Genomic DNA, 20,069 nt, shown 5'->3' with positions numbered 1-20,069 from the left:
CAGGAACCTGTTTGGCAGAATGTTAATTTTTTAAAAACTTCTCTAATGAAAAAGAAATTTGAAAGGTTTATTGTAATATTCCATTGGTTTCGGACTACTGTGTGTTTCAGTAAAAAAAAGTTTTGAGTTTATATTACCAATATATTTCTATATTCTACATACTTATTACTTTATTGATGTCATATATAGTAAAATATAATCAAAATAGATATTTTAAAGCATAAGGTAAGATCTAATTATAAATATTTTTCCTGTACAATGAAGGGATTGCCTTTTGCATGCCCAACTCCAGAAATCAGTTGTATGCTATTGGTCATTCAAACAGTTGAAAGTTACACCAGTAGATGGCATAATATTTTGACTTTTCATCCTGTGTAAATTTATAATTTGTGTGAATTGCTGGGGAAAGATAACTAGTTATACGGAGCTTATAAAAATAGCTGGTAATAAGGGGAAAAAAATCATTTTATACTTGAAAATGGTGTTTCTTAATGTTTTTTTCCTCTTTGCCCTCCACCCCAACAGCCTTTTTAAACATTTTCCCTTAATCTCTTGTCCACCTACACACAACACACACCCAAAATTTCAGTACTACAAATAGAATATGTTTCTCTGTGTAAGCATGTAGATAATAACCCTTTCCATGTCCACAAATCATTGTTATCTCCTAAGTTATTTTTCATCCTCCAAGAGCCAATTTGTGTCAATTTTGAATGCATCACCCCACTTAGAATGTATGTTTTAGGGTATTCATGCTTTTTCCCTGTAATTTGACCTTTCTAATCTCATTTTTCTTAAATGAATAATAAATTAGTATGCATTCTATTTGTCTGTAGCTACTGATGTGATGTAGCTAGTGGTAGAAGGAAGCTTGTCCAGCACTAAGAAATTTACTGGCAGTAGTTCATAATAAAACAGCCTACTCAAAGATAATCCACATGGCTATTTCATGAGGTTTTCTTTCTGCTTTTTTCATAGGATGCTATTCTGAAATATAATGTGGCATATTCGAAGAAGTGGGACTTTACAGCCTTGGTTGATTTCTGGGATAAGGTAAAAGTATGCTTATTTCTTTAGCTGTGAAATAATCCAACAACTCTATAAAGTTTGAGAAAAATACTCAATTCTTGCATGCTAACAATATTATCTTTTATTTTTGAGTTTTCTATTTTTTCAGTGCATGTTTTAGGTAGAGATAATTAGGAGTTAATATAAATTTTATTTTATTTTTGTACAGTGTTTATTTTCTGTCATATTGCCATACCATTATTGGTATTATCAATGGATGCATAATATCCCATGACTAGGTGTGACAAAACTGTTCCTATTCAGACATCTAGGTTGTGTCCAGGTTTATCCTATTCTCTATTCCACGGTAGTAATGTGTGTGTGTGTATATGTGTGTGTACACACATGCTTGGCTCTGACCTATGTCTTTCCATATTTGATACTGTTTCTTTAGATGATTCCCAAAAATTAGATGGCTAGGTAAAAGGACACCAAATATGTGTAACTTCTTATATATGCTGTAAAATCATTTTGTGCAGGGAATTGTGGCCAACTGCCATGCCACAGTCAGTTGACAAAAATATAAATCTCCATACATCCACAAAATGGACATTTTCTATTTTGAAAAAAATGACAGCATACTTTTTTAACATTTTATTTTGAAATAATTATAGATTCACAAGAAATTGCAAAGGAATGCATATGGGGGAGTCCTATCTACGTTCACTTTCCCCCAGTTCTAATCATTTGCATAACTATTATACAGTATCAGCACTAAGAAATGGACATAAGAGCTTATATAGATTTCGCAGGTTTCCCCATGCATTCCTTCGGGTTTCTGGGTAGTAATGTCCCATGTTCCCAGCAGCATGTCACTGCCCCCCATTGAGTGACAGAGCCACCCTGTTGCCACATGGCTCTCTTGGTGCCCCCTGTAGCCATGTAGGCCCCTTCTTGACCCCTGGCAGCCACAGGACTCTCGAGCTCTAGCATTTCTTTTCCACAAAGAGTTACAGTGTATAAACTTTTTAGATTACCTTTTCTCACTCAGCACCATTATCTCACACTCATTCAGATCTTTTTTTTTTTTTACCTCATTACTGAGCAGTATTCCGTGGTATGTAGAGATCATAATTTAACAGTAGGCCCATCTATGGCATCTGGGTTACTTCCTTTTTTACTCTTTTAACTAAAGTTGCTATGAACTTTATTTACAAGCTTTTGCATGAATGTAGGTTTTTGCTTTTTTGTGATAAATGTCCAAGAGTACAAAGGTTTGGTAAGTGTATTTTTAGTTTCAGAAAAAACTAGGAAGCTACATCTTACCCCAAGAGCTAGCTATACCAAGCTATGACTATTCGCTGAGTAACTAAGTCTCCCCTCCCACAAGGAAAAGGACTTTAATGTATAATCTGTTTTAAAAATTGTACACAGTTGGGCTGGGGATTTAGTTCAGTGGTGCCACTGCCTGCCTCGCAAGCACAAGGTCCTGAGTTCGATCCCCGATACCAAAAAAATAAAAGTTGTACGCAATTTGATTATTCTGCTCCTCATGTTATTTTGAGTCATCTAAATTATTTGTTTACTAGTAGTAGAAAGTAAAAGCAATTTTTGAAATGGAATCATTTTGAATTAAAATATCTTTTAATATTTCACAATTTTGATTAATAGAGAATAGTTATTGAACTTTGAACATAATCTATGTTCCGTGTGAATATCTGTTTTGAGTCAATTTCACATATGGTAAGTGGGGTCCAGTATCATTTTGCTTGTCCCACCACCATAAGTTAGAAAGACTGTTACATCCCTACTAACTTGTCTTATTACCACCTTTTGCAAAACCCAGTTGACTATAAATATGAAAGTTTATTTCTGGTCTATTCCTTTGATCTATATGTCTGTCCTTATGGCCCTAACACACTATCAGGATTACTATAACTTTGTAATAAGTTGTAAAATCAGAAATAGTGCATCTTATAACCTGGATCTTTTTGTGGTATATTGTGGATATTTTGTATCCTTTGCATTTCAATATGTATTGGGGGACTTTTATTTTTAATTTTTGCAAAAAAGCAAATTGTTCAGGGCAACTTTAATATTCATGTTAGTAGAATCCAAACTAATTCTGCATTTTTGAAGAAATACAAATAATTTCAGAGTAATTTCAGGATTGCCTTATTGAACTTTTGACCCATGTAGACTTTAAAGGCAGCCATCTAGTAATAGATGCCCTTATCCCTCTGTTGGGAAATTGGATAGTCCAATACCCTTGAATCTAAATGCTTCTCTCACTTGTACACAGATGTCATTTCTGATGTATGGAAAAGTTGATCAAATTAATAGAATCTTTGTCACTTAAGTTATCAGAATATAACACTTGTATTTTATAATTTTGTGGGCTTAAATTGGACTCAGTTCATTTTTGTAAGAGGTAATACTAAGTTTAATGCTTTGCGGTGGCAGTAAAACATGCTCTTGGTTATAATACCTTTGTCACTTTGTTGCAAAGTGTATTCCACCCCCCACCCTTAATCAGAATACAGACAGGACCTTGTTTCCCCTCTACCTTCTGACCTTGCCCAGAAGCATCCCCAAAGGGATAATATATAGCAAGTTTTGGTGGTTAGTGTAGATTATAAATAGGAGGTGATTAATCAGGTGCTGATGATAGTTTTACAGTTCTTTAGGGAGAAGAGTTATTGCATTTTTTGACCTTCCAGTTATTTTATAAACCATACAGAGGCTTGAAAGAGCCCAAAATTTTACCAAATATTAATTTCTTACTGTGTTCCATCTTTGCTCAAGTATGTAATGCCTTATAGTGATAGCAAGATTTAAATATATATTGGAAATATTTTATGCTGTATTATAAAATCTTGACCGGGCATGATGGTGCACACCTATAATCCCAGCACTTGGAAGGCTGAGGCAGGAGGATCGCTGCAAGTTTCAGGCCAGCCTAAAACTAACTAACTAAATAAATAAATAAAAGCTTCTATGCTATATAGCTTTATAACTTTACTCTAGAATATATACACTCTAGAATATTATGGTTGCATAATATTCTGTCAAATTGATAAATAATTTGCACAGCCATTCCAATATTAGAGGCTTGAGGAAATCTATGTGAGGCATATCTGGAGATTCAAGTGTTTTCTCTCTGACCATTTGCTATTCTGTATTGCTTGTGAACCTAACAGATGACATTGGATGTTTAATACATTTGTGTGTTTTCCAGTTCCCAAAAACATTAATATAGAGCCTTATGAAATCATGGCCCAGGTTTCCATTTGTTATTGAGAAATGAGTGCCACTCATGTGTGGATGACATTAGCGGAGGGAAAGGGAGTCTTTAATGCAGGGGTTTGCCTTGGTTTTAGATTATAAGTGAATTCTCTTTACTTTCCATTATGCGTGTCTGCATTCCAGAGTAGGAGTGATTGTTAATCTAAAGGATTCTTAAACATATTAATGGAATTTGGAGATTCTTTTTTTTTTATATTGCTAAATTTATTTTTTAACTCATACATAAACCATAGAAATTATATATGTTTATGGGAAACTATAGTGATATTTCAATATGTGTATAGATTGTATATTTTTAAATAAGGATGAAACATCTGTTGCCTCAAACATTTATCATTTCATTGTAGTGAAAACATTCAAAATCCTTATTTCTAGCATTTAAAATTTACATCATCATAATATCAAGATTAATATTTTAGAGTTTGTTTTCAGGCTCTTAATTGTCATATCCTTAAAACCTTTCTGTGGTTAATTTTGTGAGTAAAGAATTTTGTAACCCAAACTGTTTTAGAACAGGAGTCAATACCAACAGTCATTTAATGTGAGTCCATGTCACTGATGTTACCTGTAGACCAGTATCTAGCACAACAAGCAAGGGACCATAGTTCTCCTCATCCTGTCATTTGAGCATCCTCTATTGGAATGGAAGTGAGGAGTGTTGCCAAAGCTTTTATTATTTTGTCAGAATCCAGCAAAAATCAAAGAAATCAATTTGTTAATTTGTAGTATATATTAATTTGTAGTATAAATAGGTATATATTTAGGTGGTACTGAGTTGAAATGGCTGTTAATTTAGTGTTTTTGCATCTTGATTTAATATTGGTCATCCTCACTGCCAGCTGTTGAAAATGCTAGGAGCAAATAATCTGTGTTTTATGGCCCTCCTGTGTGGTGTTCCACAAAATTAAATCCAGCCACTTCAATAATTTATATTCTAAATGAATCAATATACTTAATTCTGATGTTTTTCACAGGAAATTTTTAACAGTGTTTAAAAAGGTTTTCTTATGAATGCATTGTAGAGGAATTTTAAGTACTTCATCTCACAATACATTTTATTTTTTAGTGAATTAATTTGTGAAATATACATTGTACATTAAAACCACATGACTGAAGAAGGGCATAGGGTTATATATAGTTAAGAGGGATTTCTTCTGGTTTTGCGATGCTGGCTTCTATTTCTGGACTTGGATGGGGGTTTCAAAAAATCGATGATTGCTTTATAATTACACATGAGACTGCATGGATATACTTTATGTACTTTTAGAATATAAATTTCATGATAAGTATAAAATGTTTAATTATTTAATGTAAAAAACTTAAGCTGTAGAAAAGATTTTTATAGTCAACTTTTTCAGCAAATGGATTGGTTGTTGAAGGGAAACCTAAGAATTTTAGTCACTATTTTATCTTCCTTTCTGTGTTCATTTTATGCTGGGATCAAAAATAGGAATGAATAAGCCTGTCATTTCTTCCTTCTGTTGGTATACCATCAAGGCTGCCATAATTAACTAAATGAGGTGTACTTTTTTTGTGGGGGTTTTTTGCATCTGTGGCTATTAAAAGTGTATAGTGAGAAATATGAGTCCAGGAAAAAGAACATATTTACAAATAATAAGTGAAAATATTAAAAGTAGGAAGGTTTTGATTGGTACACTTAGGCTAATGATATATTCTTTTGGCAAACACACATTTTCCTTTTTTAATAAATAAGAGCAAAAGGTCTGTACCTTAGAGGGCCAGGGATTTAGCTCAGGGGTTCCGCTGCCTGACTTGCAAGCGCAAGGTCCCAAATTCGATCCCTGGCACCAAAAAAAGTCTATACCTTAGATTATATATCCAAACTGACCTATTGTCTGTTGTTGTTCTGTGACCTGTCAGAGAAAGCTAGTTAAAGCCTCTATCCCTGGAAGCAAAGAATATGTAAATCTACCACTAATGAACTTGCATCCTTTTATGTGCCCCCAACTTTTAAAAGGCAAATAAGATTATATTGTATTTTGGAGGAAGCAAATTAAGCAGAGCAGATTTATGTCTAAGACATTGTTTTTTTCAGTTCTTGATATGTTGCTTTAAAACTTAAAAACAAGTACAACAGAATTTATTGTCCCCAAAATTGAGGTGTGTACTATGTTTAACTAAAATAACATTTTTTGAATTCAGGTGACTGAAAAATTAAAGAAACTCAAAAACAACATAAACTTGTATTAAAATAGATTATCAACAAAGTTATTTCACATATGTATAATAGCTAAAATAAATTATTGTTTCTAAAAGAAATGTCTTGTTTCTAAAAGAAATTGTTTTTAAAAGACATTGACTTATATTTTATGTGAAAAAATTAAAATATAACATTAAAATTATTAGGCAGAAGTCATCCATAAGGGCTACATTGTAGACTTTTTGGCCTTCTACCATACTATTATGGGTAGCTTATCTCATGATAATTAGAACTGTATCAAAGTACTTAGCATTTTGTACGTTGAAAATTGTAAAACAAAATTAATTTTTAGATAATTTTTTTCGTTCTCCTCCTACCCTCACCTCACCAGTTTTCATAAATTGTTCATTGGATACTAGTATTCTTTAGAATATTTTGGGAAATGCTGTTCTAAAACAGTTGGTTATAACTACTATTCCAAATCAGAACCAATTTGTTTATCCAATAACCAGTAAAGATTATGGCCTTCCCCAGTGATAGCCTTTCAGCATGTGCCTCTCATTTTGGGGTGTTTTGTTTTGTTTTATTTTGTTGGTATTACAGAAGTCAGTTTCTAAATGCTTGTAAACACATTGCTCCTTAACGTCTGATTTTAGAATTCTTCATAGATAATCTATTTTCTGGGTCTTGCTTCAAAGCTTAAAATTTTTCAAAGTGTCCTTGTTATATATATGTCCTAAGGCCTGTGGCAACTTCCTAATCAAATGAAGACAGCCTTGAATGTTTCATAAGACTACAGCTAATGTCTTTATGTCTCTAGCTTTTGAACTTCTGATTTGGAGTTCAGTGGAAATTTAACCTTTTTGGACTTCTTTTGGTGACTCAGTCTCTGGAATCAATAAGGTCTGCATTACTTTACAGCTCAACTTAATTTCATTCTTGAGAACTATTGGAGCCCAAAGGCAGCTAATGAGAGTCACTAAAATATTAAAACAGGTGAATTGTTAGATTTGTATGGAATAGGGGAAATTTCTGGCTCTTTCCTCAAAGAAGTTAATGTGTGCTTTTGAGTTATGGCATGTTTAAGATTTTTGTCAGCAATTGTTTGAAGTGGTGCCACTGAACTACATCCCTGCCAAGATTTTTATCGGTGATTGTTTGAAGGTAGTATCTGTCCCATAGAACACATTGGTCCAATTGGAACAAGGCCTTTGACTTGATAAATTTTCTAAATTACTATGGAAAGTCAGTCTTCATTGACCCCTCCATGCATTCTATCAGTGATGAAATTAGAGTTATTTTGTGATTGTGAATCCCTATCTGGTTTGTACTTACTCCTGTGGCAGAAAGGAAGTTGGATTTTACAGATACTCAGAAGTAGAAATGCCAATAGAATCCCTCCTGTATTCTAATGGTGTAATGAAATTGAACTTGTACATTAATGTCCTAGCCTTTCATTCTTTCATTTCGTTTAAAAAAAATAGAAGCAGTTTCTTTTTTTTTTTTTTTTTTGGTACCGGGGATCAAACTCGGGTCCTTGCGCTTGCGCACCAGGCGGGAAGCAGTTTCTTTTTTATGTTGCTATGGCATTAATTTCATTATCTAAAAACCTACTCTGTTAGAACAGCGATAATAGTTCCTTGTTTTATTTTCTCCTATAATTTGTATCTCTATCTTGTTGTTTGTTGTTCTAGTTTGCTTTAGTACTTTTGTATTTTATTTGCACAATTTGACATAATTCCTTAATTCTTGTTCAGTGAATTTATATTTATCCTTTTTATGTTCAAATTTATTAAAAATAAATTCTGTGTTCCTTTTGGGTAACACTGTTATCTACAGTAACATATTTAAACCTGAAGACACTGTTGTAGTGTGAATTATCTGAAGATAAAAATAATAAGCATAAGTAAAAGCTGAATGTTAGTTTTTTTCAAATTTACATAGTTTCAATGTATAGCCTATATAGAAAGCAGTAAACTGAGTGGTAAAGATTAAACATGTCCACTGGCCTCTTCTGTGGGAAGTTCATCATCAGTGCTGGTGGTCCTTCTCCCTTTTTTGTTAGTACTGATGGATAAAAGTAGTCATCTATGGTTTATTGCTGTGTTAATGACAAGTAATGATTAAGGAGGCTATCAGATTCTAAGCTAACTAAACAAATATTCATTATAGTGTGGTAAGGAAGTTTTCTTAAACAGAGTGACATGGTACCTGGTTGCCACAGGTGTTCTTTGATTACACAAGGAGCACTATAAAAAGCACCTTCTATGCCAGAAGGACCCATTTTCCAACATAGTGAAATATGGAATATTTTCACGTGAACTCCAAAATGATGTATATTTAGGTAATCCTTGCTATTGGTCTTTTCACCACTTAACCACTAGAAAGCCCAGCCGTAAGATAAATGAGGGGCGTTTACTATGGGGATGTAATGTTGCAGCTGCTTGTTGTTTCTGTTCACTGAATTAGTAGCCATATACACAGCCTTTTGCCTTTTTCTTGCCTCCTTTATGGTGCTTTCTTCTAGGTCTGCTGCTTACTTTGATTGGTTGGTTGTTTGTATGTTTTGATTTGGTTTTGGGTTTTTTTTTGAGACAGAGTCTCACTGTGTTGTTCAGGCTGGCCTTGAACTCACTGTGTAGCCCAGGCTGTCCTTGGACTCACAGCAGTCCTCCTGCCTCAACCTCTGGAGTGCTGGGATTACAAGTGTGCTCCACCATGCCTGGCTGCTGCTTGCTTTATAGACCATTCCTTCTTCAGGTCTCTTAGAAACTATCTGGAGCAGGCTTAACCCTGTTTCAGACGTCTGGGACTTACCTCTTCAGGTCATTTTTGCAGTGACCTACCTCCCAACAGCACATTCAGCTACGAGCTCATCAGTAAATTGATTCAGTGATAAGTAAAGCCCTGCCGTGATCCAGTCACCTTCCAGAAGCCCCACCTCTGAATATAAGACTTTTGGGGGACATTCTAAATCTAAACCATAACACAGTCCCAAGACTGTATGTGAGACCCTATACTTTATTTAATCCATATGACCACAACTTGGACCCAATTAGCCCCTGGGCCAGCTTCCTGTTTAAGATCATGAGTTACAAATTCTGTCCTCTCATAACCTCCTAATTTACTGTTCACTCATTCCTATTGTCCTTTCTGTTTTTTAAAGTCTCCACTGCTTTTTCTCCTTTTTTCCTGATTTCTTGGGTTATATAGTTCAAGTAAGGGTTGAATGGGTAAGTTAGTAGAAGATATTGCATATTCTATTGAGAATAGTTCTGAGGAGTCTTACAGTGAAGAAAACATACTTAGTTTTGTTAAAATAAACATTTTTTTCCAAATTTATTTATAAACAGAACCCTTTCTGTGTAACAACTTACACTTTTACTTGTACTTAGTATTCCATGGAATACAGATGGTAAAACAGTTGTAATGAGGGAAGAAAGGAATACAAAATCTCATTGGTAGGCTTAAGAGTTCATGTTATTGAATCTTTACTTGGCCTTTGGTTCTTTTTCCATCTTTTATGTATTTCCTCATAACTCTAGGATTCTAAATCTTTTAATTGTTTTGTAACCTTTACCCCACTGCACAGTTCATCTGCTCTTACTTCCCACTTCCTTGAGAGATATGAGGCTATCTTAAAGGTAAATTCTTTTAGGGATGGGATTTAGCTTGGTGGCACCGCACCTTGCTTGCAAGCACAAGGTCGTGATCCAATCCCCAGTACCAAAAAAAAAGGGTTACATTTTTTTTCCATTAAGTTTATTGGTTCATTTTAGGTGTAAAATACACTTACATTCATCATTGGGATCTTGTACCTTTACATGATGTATCTTGATTCTTATTTTTTCCCATTCCCCTGCCCTTACTTCACCCCCTCCACCCTTCCCTATTTACAAAGACTTTGTTTCCATTTTTTTCCTTTTCTCATATTTTTTCTTTCCCTTATCCCTCCCACTTCCCCTACTCCTTTAGACCTTTTCTTCCTATTACACAATATCAATTATACATTTTTAAAATTACAATATCAAAATTTAGAGGACATTACCACAGATTTTACAGACTTTAAAAGGATACAGAAAGCATATTACAAAAATCTTTTTTGAAATAAATTTGACAACTTCTCTGAAGTACCTTGGAAGAGAAATTAATGAAACTGACTCTGGAAGAAATACAAAATTTGAATAACACCTATTAAAGTGTATTCCTACCTTAAAAACCTACCTATATGACAACAGGCTCATGTACATTTTAACTGATAAATTATATCAAACATTTAAAGCAGAAAAAAGGAACATGTCTCCCCTCATTTTAGGAAATCAACATGGTGCTAATACTAAAACTGGATAAAGATAATAGAAAAGTATGAACATAAATAAAAATTTATTTAACAAAACAAACTATTAGAAGTCAGATCTGGCAGTATGTAGAAAGTGGTTTTATTATAGGGATGGCAGTGTTGACTCAGCATTGGAAGATCCACCCCCATAAGTCATCATTTTAACAAAGGAAAGGAAAAAGCCATATGATCCTATCAGTAGTTGCAGAAAAAGTGTTGGACTAAATTCTACAGCTGTTCATGGTAAAAGCTACCAGGAGACTAGAAGTAGAACAGAACCTTCTCAATAGATAAGACATGTACTCCATACTTCCAGCAAAAACACCTTATTTGAATGGAAAAGATACAATGCTTTCTCCCTGAGGTGGGGAACAGGGCAGGTATGCTTACTCTTCATCTGTCCACTAAACTTTGAATCATAGGCCCAAACCAAAATAGTCTGGCAATAAAAATAAATAGCATAGGATTGGCAAGGTAGAAGTAAAATCTTTATATGCAGATGAAATGATCATCTACAGAGAAAATACTAAGAAATCTCTAGGAGCCCCTAGAACTTGTATTTGAATTTAGCAGGATTAGAAAACACAAGGTATATATAAAAATTCAGGTCTATGTATACTTGCTATAAATGAAGAATTGGGTATTGAAATTTAAAAGTTATGTAGGAGTACAAAGGACCTGAAAAAGTGAAAAAAACAGTATTGGAAGACATTTATTACCTAATTTTAAGACTTCTTCGAAAGCCACAGTAATCAAGGCAATGTTGGCATAAGGAAAGACGTGTAGATCAATGGAATAAAACAATCTAGAAATAGGACCACACATATACGGTCCACTGATTTTTGAAAGACTATTTAACATTAACATTCTATGGAACATAACTCGAGAGGAAAAGATAATGTTTTCAACAAATGATACTAGAACACCTGGTATCCGTATGTGAAAAATTAACCTCAACCCTTTATTTCCATACATAAAAATAACTTGAAAGAATCTATGAACCTAAATATGAAAGACTAAAACTATAAAACTTTTAAGAAGAAATTATAAGTGAAAATATTCATGAATTTAGGGTAGGCAAGAATTTCCTAGGATACAAAAAGCATGTCTAAAAGAAAAAAATTGATAAATGAGATTCCATCAAAATTTAGAACTTTAAAAGACATCATGAAGAAAATGAAAGTTAGTCCTTAACCACAGCATATTTATAATGCATATAACCTATCACCAGAAAATATAAAGAACTCTTAAAGTTCATTAATAGACAACCCAATTAAAAAGTAGACATAAGATGATAAATAGCAAGTACAGCACAAGGAAAAGGTGTGTAACTCTAGAATCAGAAAAATACTAAGTACAGTAACAAGATCATATTATACACTCATTAGGGAGATTAAGTTAAAGGTTTTAAAAAAACAAATGTCAGCTTAGGTGTGAACCAGTTAGAACTTTCTAATTCTGCTGATGTGAATGTAAAATGATAAAAACATTTTGGAAAACAATAGAAATTTCTTGTATTACTGTTAAGAACCAACAGTTCTGTTCTTAAGTTTTTACTTAAGAGGAATGAAAACACATGTTCACAATAGATTTGTACATACAGGTTGACTGTCCCTTATCTGAAATTCTTAGGGCCAGGAGTGTTTCAGATTTTGGGTTGAAATCCACTTGATCTGCAAAGAGGATAGCTACTCCTGCTTTTTTTCGGGTTCCTGTCGCATGGAGTATTGTTCCACCCTTTAACTTTCAGTCTGTGAGTTTCTTTTTGAATTAAATGTGTTTCTTGTATGCAGCAGATTGTTGGATCTTGCTTCTTGACCCATTCTGCGAGGCTGTTTCTTTTGATTGGTGAATTGAGACTATTAACATTGATGGTTATAACTGATATGTATTGACTTATCCTTGTCATGACTTTTTCTTTTTGTTAGATTCTCCCCCTTTGCATTTAATTTCTTGTTGTGACTGTTGGATTCATTCTGCTGGGGCTTCCTGGAGTTATGATCCTCATTGTCTTTTCCTAGGATATTGTCTAAAATTTTTTGGAGTGCTGGTTTGGTATTAATTTCCTCAGGTGCTCTTTGTCATGAAAGTATCTTATTTCCCCATCAATTTTGAAAAATAGTTTTGCAGAGTACATCAATCTGGGTTGGAGGCTGTTTTCCTTTAGGGCTTGAAATATGTCACTCCAAGCCCTTCTTGCCTTGAGAGTTTGTGTTGAGAAGTCTGCTGTGATTCTGATGGGCTTTCCTTTGTGATTTGTTTCTTTTCTTTAACTTCTTGTAGAATTTTGTTCTTCTCTTGGGTTTCTGGAATCTTAACTATTATATGCCTCTGTGTAGATTTTTTTTTTTTATCAAGGCTAGTTGGAGTCCTATATGCCTCACTTATCTGTACGTCAAGTTCTTTTCTCCTGCTTGGGAAGTTTTCTGCCATCACTTCTGTGAACAGTTTTTTTTATGTCATCTGCACTCTCTCCTGTTTCTTTATTGACTCCAGTCAGTCTTATGTTAATCTTCTTTGCATCGTCTAGCAGCTGCTGGATTGATTTCTCATGGCACCTTACTTTTTTTATTATTATTATTATTGGTACCGGGGATCAAACTCGGGCCTTTAGCTTGCCAAGGCAGGTGGCAGAACCACTGAGCTAAATCCCTGGCCCGCTCGCTTACTATTATAAAGAAGTTTTTCTTTTCCTGGTTGATAATTGCAATCTTATCTTCTATATCTGAAATTTTGTCCTCACATTGGCTCATTCTGCTGTGTAAACTTTCAATGGAGTTTTTTTTCTTTTTTTTTGGACCTTTTATTCCTATTTTACATTATCCATTATTCATTCTAATAATTGGTACATTTTAGGTATACAATATAATGACATTCATCATTGGAAATTTGCACCTTTACATAGTCTCTCGTGGTTCTTGTTTTTCACCCTTGCCCAGCCCTCCCTTCAACCCCTCCAGCCCTCCCTATTTACAAAAATTTTGTTCCTATTTTTCCATTTTCTCATATTAATCCCATTCCCTTCTATCCTTTCCCCTAGCCCTCCCACTTCCTTCCCCTTTGCCCCTTTTCTTCCTATTTCACATGACCTATTATACATTTAGTCCTTATTTACACTTTCAGTTTCTCACACCAGAGAAACTCTTCGGTATTTACACATCTGTGTCCTATTTATTTCACTTAAGAGTATTGCCTCAATGTGCATCCACTTAGCTATAAATGTCTCTAATTTCTCATTTTTTATGGCTGAGTAGTACTCCATTTTATTTAAAAAACCACATTTTCTTTATCCATTCTCCAGTTGATGGGCATTTGGGCTGTTTCCAAGTTTTAGCTATTATAAACTGCGCTGCTATGAACATGGGTGCACATATATCACTGTGGTATGATTCTTTTAATTCTTTGGGGAAGATCCCCAGCAGTGGAATAGCAGGGTCAAATGGGACTTCCAGTCCTAGTTCTTTGAGGTATCTCTCAATGGAGTTTTTAATCTCCTGGAAATCTGTTTACATCTATTTTGTGGATTTCATTTGTTTCCTATTTGGGATTCCATCATGTTCCTCGACGACTCTATTTTTTTTATCTGTGTCTCCTCTATATTTATTAATCATGTCTTACACTATGGGCACATTCTCTGCTGTTATCTGAGAAATTATTTATGATTTCATTTTTTCAGATCCTCTTTCGTTGCCAGTTCAGGGAATCCAGGTGGTTGAGTATCAGATTGTTCCATCTCGTATCCCTTTGGGGTTGCTTTAGGTGATCTGGAAGTCTGGTTTGAGGCCTGTTTACATGTCTTCTCATTTCAACAGATGCAGCCTGCAGTGCCTTTGTTGAGGCAACTTTTTGCTCACCCAATGGTCTTCAATTCTCAGCAAGCCACACAGCTGCCTTTTCTCTGCTGCTCACCAGTACACTTAATTCCTTGGTTCAGAAAGGTGGCCTTCTGGATCCCTGAGCTGACCTGTTGTCTGAGTAGGCTTCTGGTTGGGGCGTGTGTATACTTGGGATGATATCTAGGTGTGCCTTTCGCTAGGGCCCCTATGTAGTTGTTGTCTGGGAGGGTCTTTGCCTGGGGGCTGTGCACCCCAGTTCCTGTTGTGTGAGCACTCTTCTGGCTAGGGTCTTGTGCACTTAAATGATGGTATGGGAGCAAACCTCTGGCTGATGCTTGTGTGCCTGTGCAGCTCTTTCCTAGGCAGGCCCTTGGCATGGCCAGTGTGCCCCAGCCCCTGGGGTCGGGGTGGAGCCCTGGCTAGGATCTGCTTACAGCCACGCTGCTCTGGTCCACACTGCTGCTCCCACAGCTAAGGTGGTCTGGTGTGCCTTTATTGCAGAGATTTTCTTCACTTTTCTGGTGGGCTTTAATTTTCATCTAGGGGTTTCAGAGAGGCCCTCTTTCTGTTGTTCACTTCTACTGTATCTTCTGAAGCTCAGAACAATGTCCTTTATGACCCCTGCAACTCTGGGGTGTGGATCCAGGTAATGGCTCAGCACAGCGGGTGGGGGCGGGTATGCTGGTGCTCCCTCAGCTCACCTCCTCTGCACTCTAAGGCGGTGGTAAGGCCAAGGGTAAATTCTTTTAGTTCCTTTATTTTAAAACTTTCAGTGTTCTTCATTAATCCTTTCTTTTTATCTCAAAGAAGAAGTCTTATTTCATTCCTCATACTTGTCATGTCCAAGACAGAATTAAACTTCAAGATACCTATATCCTGATCTCATCCTCTTTTCTCAGTGCCTGGCTAATGCCTGCATCACTTTTAGTGTCCAGAATGACTGTTGCCTCTATAATTGACTTTAAAGTATTTTTTATTAGACTGGATTTTGTAGAGATTTTTTTAAGTTCACAGAAAATTGAATTAAGGTACAAAGATTTCCCATGTACTCCTTGTTCTAACACCTGCATGGCAGAGTGTTACCTTTGTTATAGTTGATAAACCTACACTGACATGTTATCAGCACCTAAAGTACTATAATTGACTTTTTGTCCATCTGCAATTTATTAATCATCTTAGCTGCCCTCCTCTGCTCAGCCACCCCTCCCTGCTGATCTCATGTCTCCTCATGTTGTAGTACATTAGTGATGAGCCTGTGGCAACTGTGCCTCAGCTGGTTGTTTATCATTGAAAGCTCTAAAAGGTTCACCATTGCTGTTGTAGTAAGACACTGTAATTTTGCTTCCTAAATCCTTGAGTCCCACCTGTTTTGTCATCATCATTAGTCAGCAGGAACGTTGCTAGTCATCTAGCTGTTCCCTGTGTATCAAGCTGCTCCTTTCAAATCCAGCTTTCTTGCTGCTCACACTCAGAGCTCTCTGAAGCATAGATCTTAAAACCTTCCATGATACCCCATCTGGTTTCAGCTCTAGTGCATGATATTTATTGTATTCTGTGACCTTGCCCACCTCTCCAACACTTTTTCTTGCCTCTTCCCCCACCAAGCCTCATGGTCTTTGTGTCTATATCTCACAGTGCTCAATCTGATGTACAAAGTGAATGCTTAACATGTGTTAGCAACATGTGAGTATAAATACATAGAGGGGACCTGTTGTGCTGTTTTCTTCCTCAGGTTCCTGAGCTCACCAAATCCACACTTCAGGGATCCATTTATGAATGTCCCAGATGATTGATTGAACCTGAGCTCTTAATCTGTTTTATTTGATACTGCTAAACGCTACACTAGTATTAATGTCTTCAGTCTTATACAGGCAATAAAGCCAAAATTATTTCAAGAGAAATATTTAACTGTTTTCAAACTTCATCGTTACTTTGAAATGAATTGCACTTACCAAAAGTAGCCTAGTACAACTGAATAAAATGAGTTGCATTTAAAACTCTCTTTGTAGAAAGGTACAGATTTGTCATCTGTTGTTGCATGTCTGAGAATCTGTTGTTGCATGTTGTTGCATGTCTAGCTCTTCCCTGCCTGGCTCTGGTAACTATTTATTTAACTCTGGAATGGGGTAGCAAGTAGGACAGGGTCTGTACTGCTCATGTGGTAGCCAATAGCCATATGTAGCTCTTGAAGTTGAAAGGAACTAAAATGAAATAAAATGTCAGATTCAGATTCTTAGTCACACTAACCTCATTCCAAGAGCTGGATTGGCAGGGGAAAGGAAAGAAAGGAAAGGAAAAATGATGAGAAATGGAAAAAATGGAAATAAAGTCTTTGTAAATAGGGAAGGGTGGAGGGGGTAAAGGGAGGGCTAGGAATGGGGAAAAAATAAGAACCAAGATGCATCATGTAAAGGTACAAGTTCCCAATGAGAAGTGTAATTGTGTTGTATACCTACAATGTACCAATAAAAGAATTAAAAAAAAAAAAAAGAGCTGGATAGTACATGTAGCTAGTGGGGAGCACAGATGTAGACACTTTGACCACTGCAAGTTCTACTGGGTACCGGTGCACTGGATCATGGCCACGGTTACTTTTGCACTTGGCACCTTCTTTCTATATAGAAGCTGCTGACCAGTTAGAGGTCCCTCACGGGGAACTTCTGAGTTTATTAACATTCTTTTGGCCACATTTTGAATTTCTTTCTACTTTGTATATTACCTGAAATAACAGAGTTACTTAGGTAGAACTGGGTCAATTTTTTTTAAAGATAACTTTACATTAGTAGCATTTGTTTGAACTATTAATACATTTTTATTTTTTCTCCAAAGATTCTGCCACCAGGGGATGCCCTCAAACCTTGTGAGAAAAGTAGGTTTGTTTCACTGTCAGTGAAGTTCAGCCTGTAGTTGGGGTTTTTTTTTTTTTTTTCCTTTTCTCTTCTTTTCTTGTGTTTTTTGAGACAGGGTCTCACTATGTAGTTCAGGCTGACCTTGAGCTCATTATGGAGCCCAGGCTGGCCTCAAACTTGCAATGATCCTCATACCTCAGCCTCCTGAGTGCTGTAAAGGTAAGCGTACACCACCACATCCGATATCAGCCTGTAGTATTTATTACTAATTCATACTGGGTTGTTTAAGAATTAAACGCTATCAGTGTGTCTGAATAATACTTGATGTATGAGAAAATGTTTGCTATTGGTGTGTGATAATCTATTTTTGAACTTGCTTCAACTTTACTTAAAAGCAAAATAAACACTTTCAAAATACTTTCATTGTCATGCTGGGGATTGAACTGAGGAAGTGCTAAGCTACATCCCCAATCCTTTTGTATTTTATTTAGAGGCAGGATTTCACTTAGTTGCCTAGGCTGTGCTCAGATTTAGGGTGTTCCTGCTTCAGCATCCTGAGTAGGTGGGACATAGGCATTTCCCACCACATTCAGCTTCAAAGTACTTCTCATAGTTTAAAATATCTTATTTTAAAATGTAAATTATAGTAAAAATATTCATTATTACTCATCTGTGTTTCTTGGAAAAATTAAATTCATTTTGCTTCTAGGACTAGAAAACTTACATTACCATTAGCTATCTCTCTGCAATCTTGTCATGTTGAATTTGATTGCCTGTCTATAAAAAATGGATAATAGTGTAAATATGTTGTATTGAAAATATCTGTTGGCTTGTATATAATAGCACCATGGTTTGGTGGTGTTTACAAAAGTGATTGATAGATACGGCCGCCATGTAGACTTACAGTAATAGAAGTGAGAAATGGGAAAGACCTGTCAGAGATCTTGTGCTAGTATGAGATTACTCCCTAGGGAATAATCATTTACCATAACAGTGTGCAAAGTGAGTTCTTCTTTGGAGAGAGAGATGCGGGTGTTTTATTATGCTTTGTCCTTTCTAAGGTAATAATACTTTGTGCATTTTATTACTAGCATGAAAAAGAGAGTGGTTATATGGTAACTACTATACAGAGAAGAGCTTCCTTCATGTTTCCTAAAGCTACACAGTTCTTATGTAATCAAATGAAATTTATGTTGATGGTAGTGTGGCTGGTTTGATTATAGGCATATTTTGTTTCAAGCACTGGATGAAGTTATTTTTCCTAAACTGATTGTGTTACCATATTAGATGTTAATTATTTGGAATTAGGAGTCTGTGATGGTGAAATTACACATCATCCCCAAAAGCCTGTGAATTTCAAGCTTCTGATGGCTTGTATTCTGAAGTGAGAAACTAGTGCAGAGTTCTGTCATTAGAAAAGGCTATGATTATAAGAAGTTGGAAAGGACTTTGGTGGGGATTGGAGGAGGTCTTCTCTCTATTACTCCTTCCTTCCCCAGTACTAGCTGGTGAGAGCTGGCAATAGGTGTTCAGATTGAGAATAAAGGGCCTCACCCCATTGATGGGGAGGGAAGAACAGCATCTACAGCCTCTTGGCTTACTCCATGTCAGATGAACATCAAATTAACATATGGATAAATGGGATCATATCCTGGGTAAGTTACAGAACAGACACTTTAAAGGCCATACCTCATTTATCCATCCTTAAAGCATGTTATTTCAAATGCTTATAAGCTATGATTTTTATCAGTATTTCCCACTTTCAGAATTCATAGAAAAACTTTTAATACCTTTATGAAAAGGAAGACCAACCCGAACTAAACCAAATGGAAGCAGAGAGGCTGTTCAGCATGCCCCTTCTCCTACCGCCACTGCAGACCCTGGGGCATGTGGCCTTCCGTATATCTCTGCTCTCTTCCACAATATTCATTGTGTTACTTCTTTTGATCCCATGAGATAACAGTTTTGAACACTCTTATTTGCATCTACAGATTAGCTGCTAATTTGTGCAATAAGTTTTCTTAAATGGGAAAATACTAGATTGGCTATTTTCTAAGCCCAACTGGACTTTATTAAAGCATGGAGAACATATTACTGAAGCCATAGTTGTTACGGGTAATACACATGTGAGTGTCACCTTGTGTCTGGCCTGTCTTTCATGAGCCTTCAAAAATTAGGAGAATGAGTGAGTTTGTTTTCTTGTAAGCTGTCACATTCCTCTCTGCAAAGAGTCAGCCTGAGATGTTCACAGACAAATGTTAGAAAAATTCACCTTCTCCAGCTAATCTTTTACATAATTTAGTGCTATAATTTTTCTTTTTCCTCTCATTTTTTTTTCATAATTTTGACTTACGTTATTTCTTTTAATATTTTTGAGACATGAATCTGTCTTTAAGACGTAGGAAACCCTCATGGGATTTCCTATCTTAAAGTCTGTTATAGAAAGCTGGGTCCATATGTACACTTTAACTTAACATTAAAAATACCATATTTTTGCTAAGTGTTAGAGATATTGGAAGGCAATGGAGAGGAAGAGGATAGAGGGCATCAGTTAATTTAACAGATATTTT

General features: G+C 35.7%; 1 protein-coding gene across 6 annotated transcripts in view; it reads left to right on the top strand.

Annotated features, from left to right (window-relative positions):
- Window positions 1-20,069, top strand: part of Parg (poly(ADP-ribose) glycohydrolase) — a 126,416-nt gene that overhangs the window by 19,869 nt on the left and 86,478 nt on the right. For all 6 annotated transcript variants that reach the window (XM_087210617.1, XM_087210618.1, XM_087210621.1 and 3 more), the window contains one exon: window positions 979-1,053. In XM_087210617.1, the coding sequence (XP_087066743.1) occupies window positions 979-1,053 (75 nt within the window). The remainder of the gene's footprint in view (window positions 1-978; window positions 1,054-20,069) is intronic.

Source organism: Heterocephalus glaber, unplaced genomic scaffold (genome assembly GCF_053883595.1).
Source record: "Heterocephalus glaber isolate CG9 unplaced genomic scaffold, H.glaber_assembly_v1.0 deba00001150, whole genome shotgun sequence".
NCBI classification, from domain to species: Eukaryota; Metazoa; Chordata; class Mammalia; order Rodentia; family Bathyergidae; genus Heterocephalus; species Heterocephalus glaber.
Note: the sequence above shows the minus strand (reverse complement) of the source record. Positions and strands in the feature narration are given on the sequence as shown.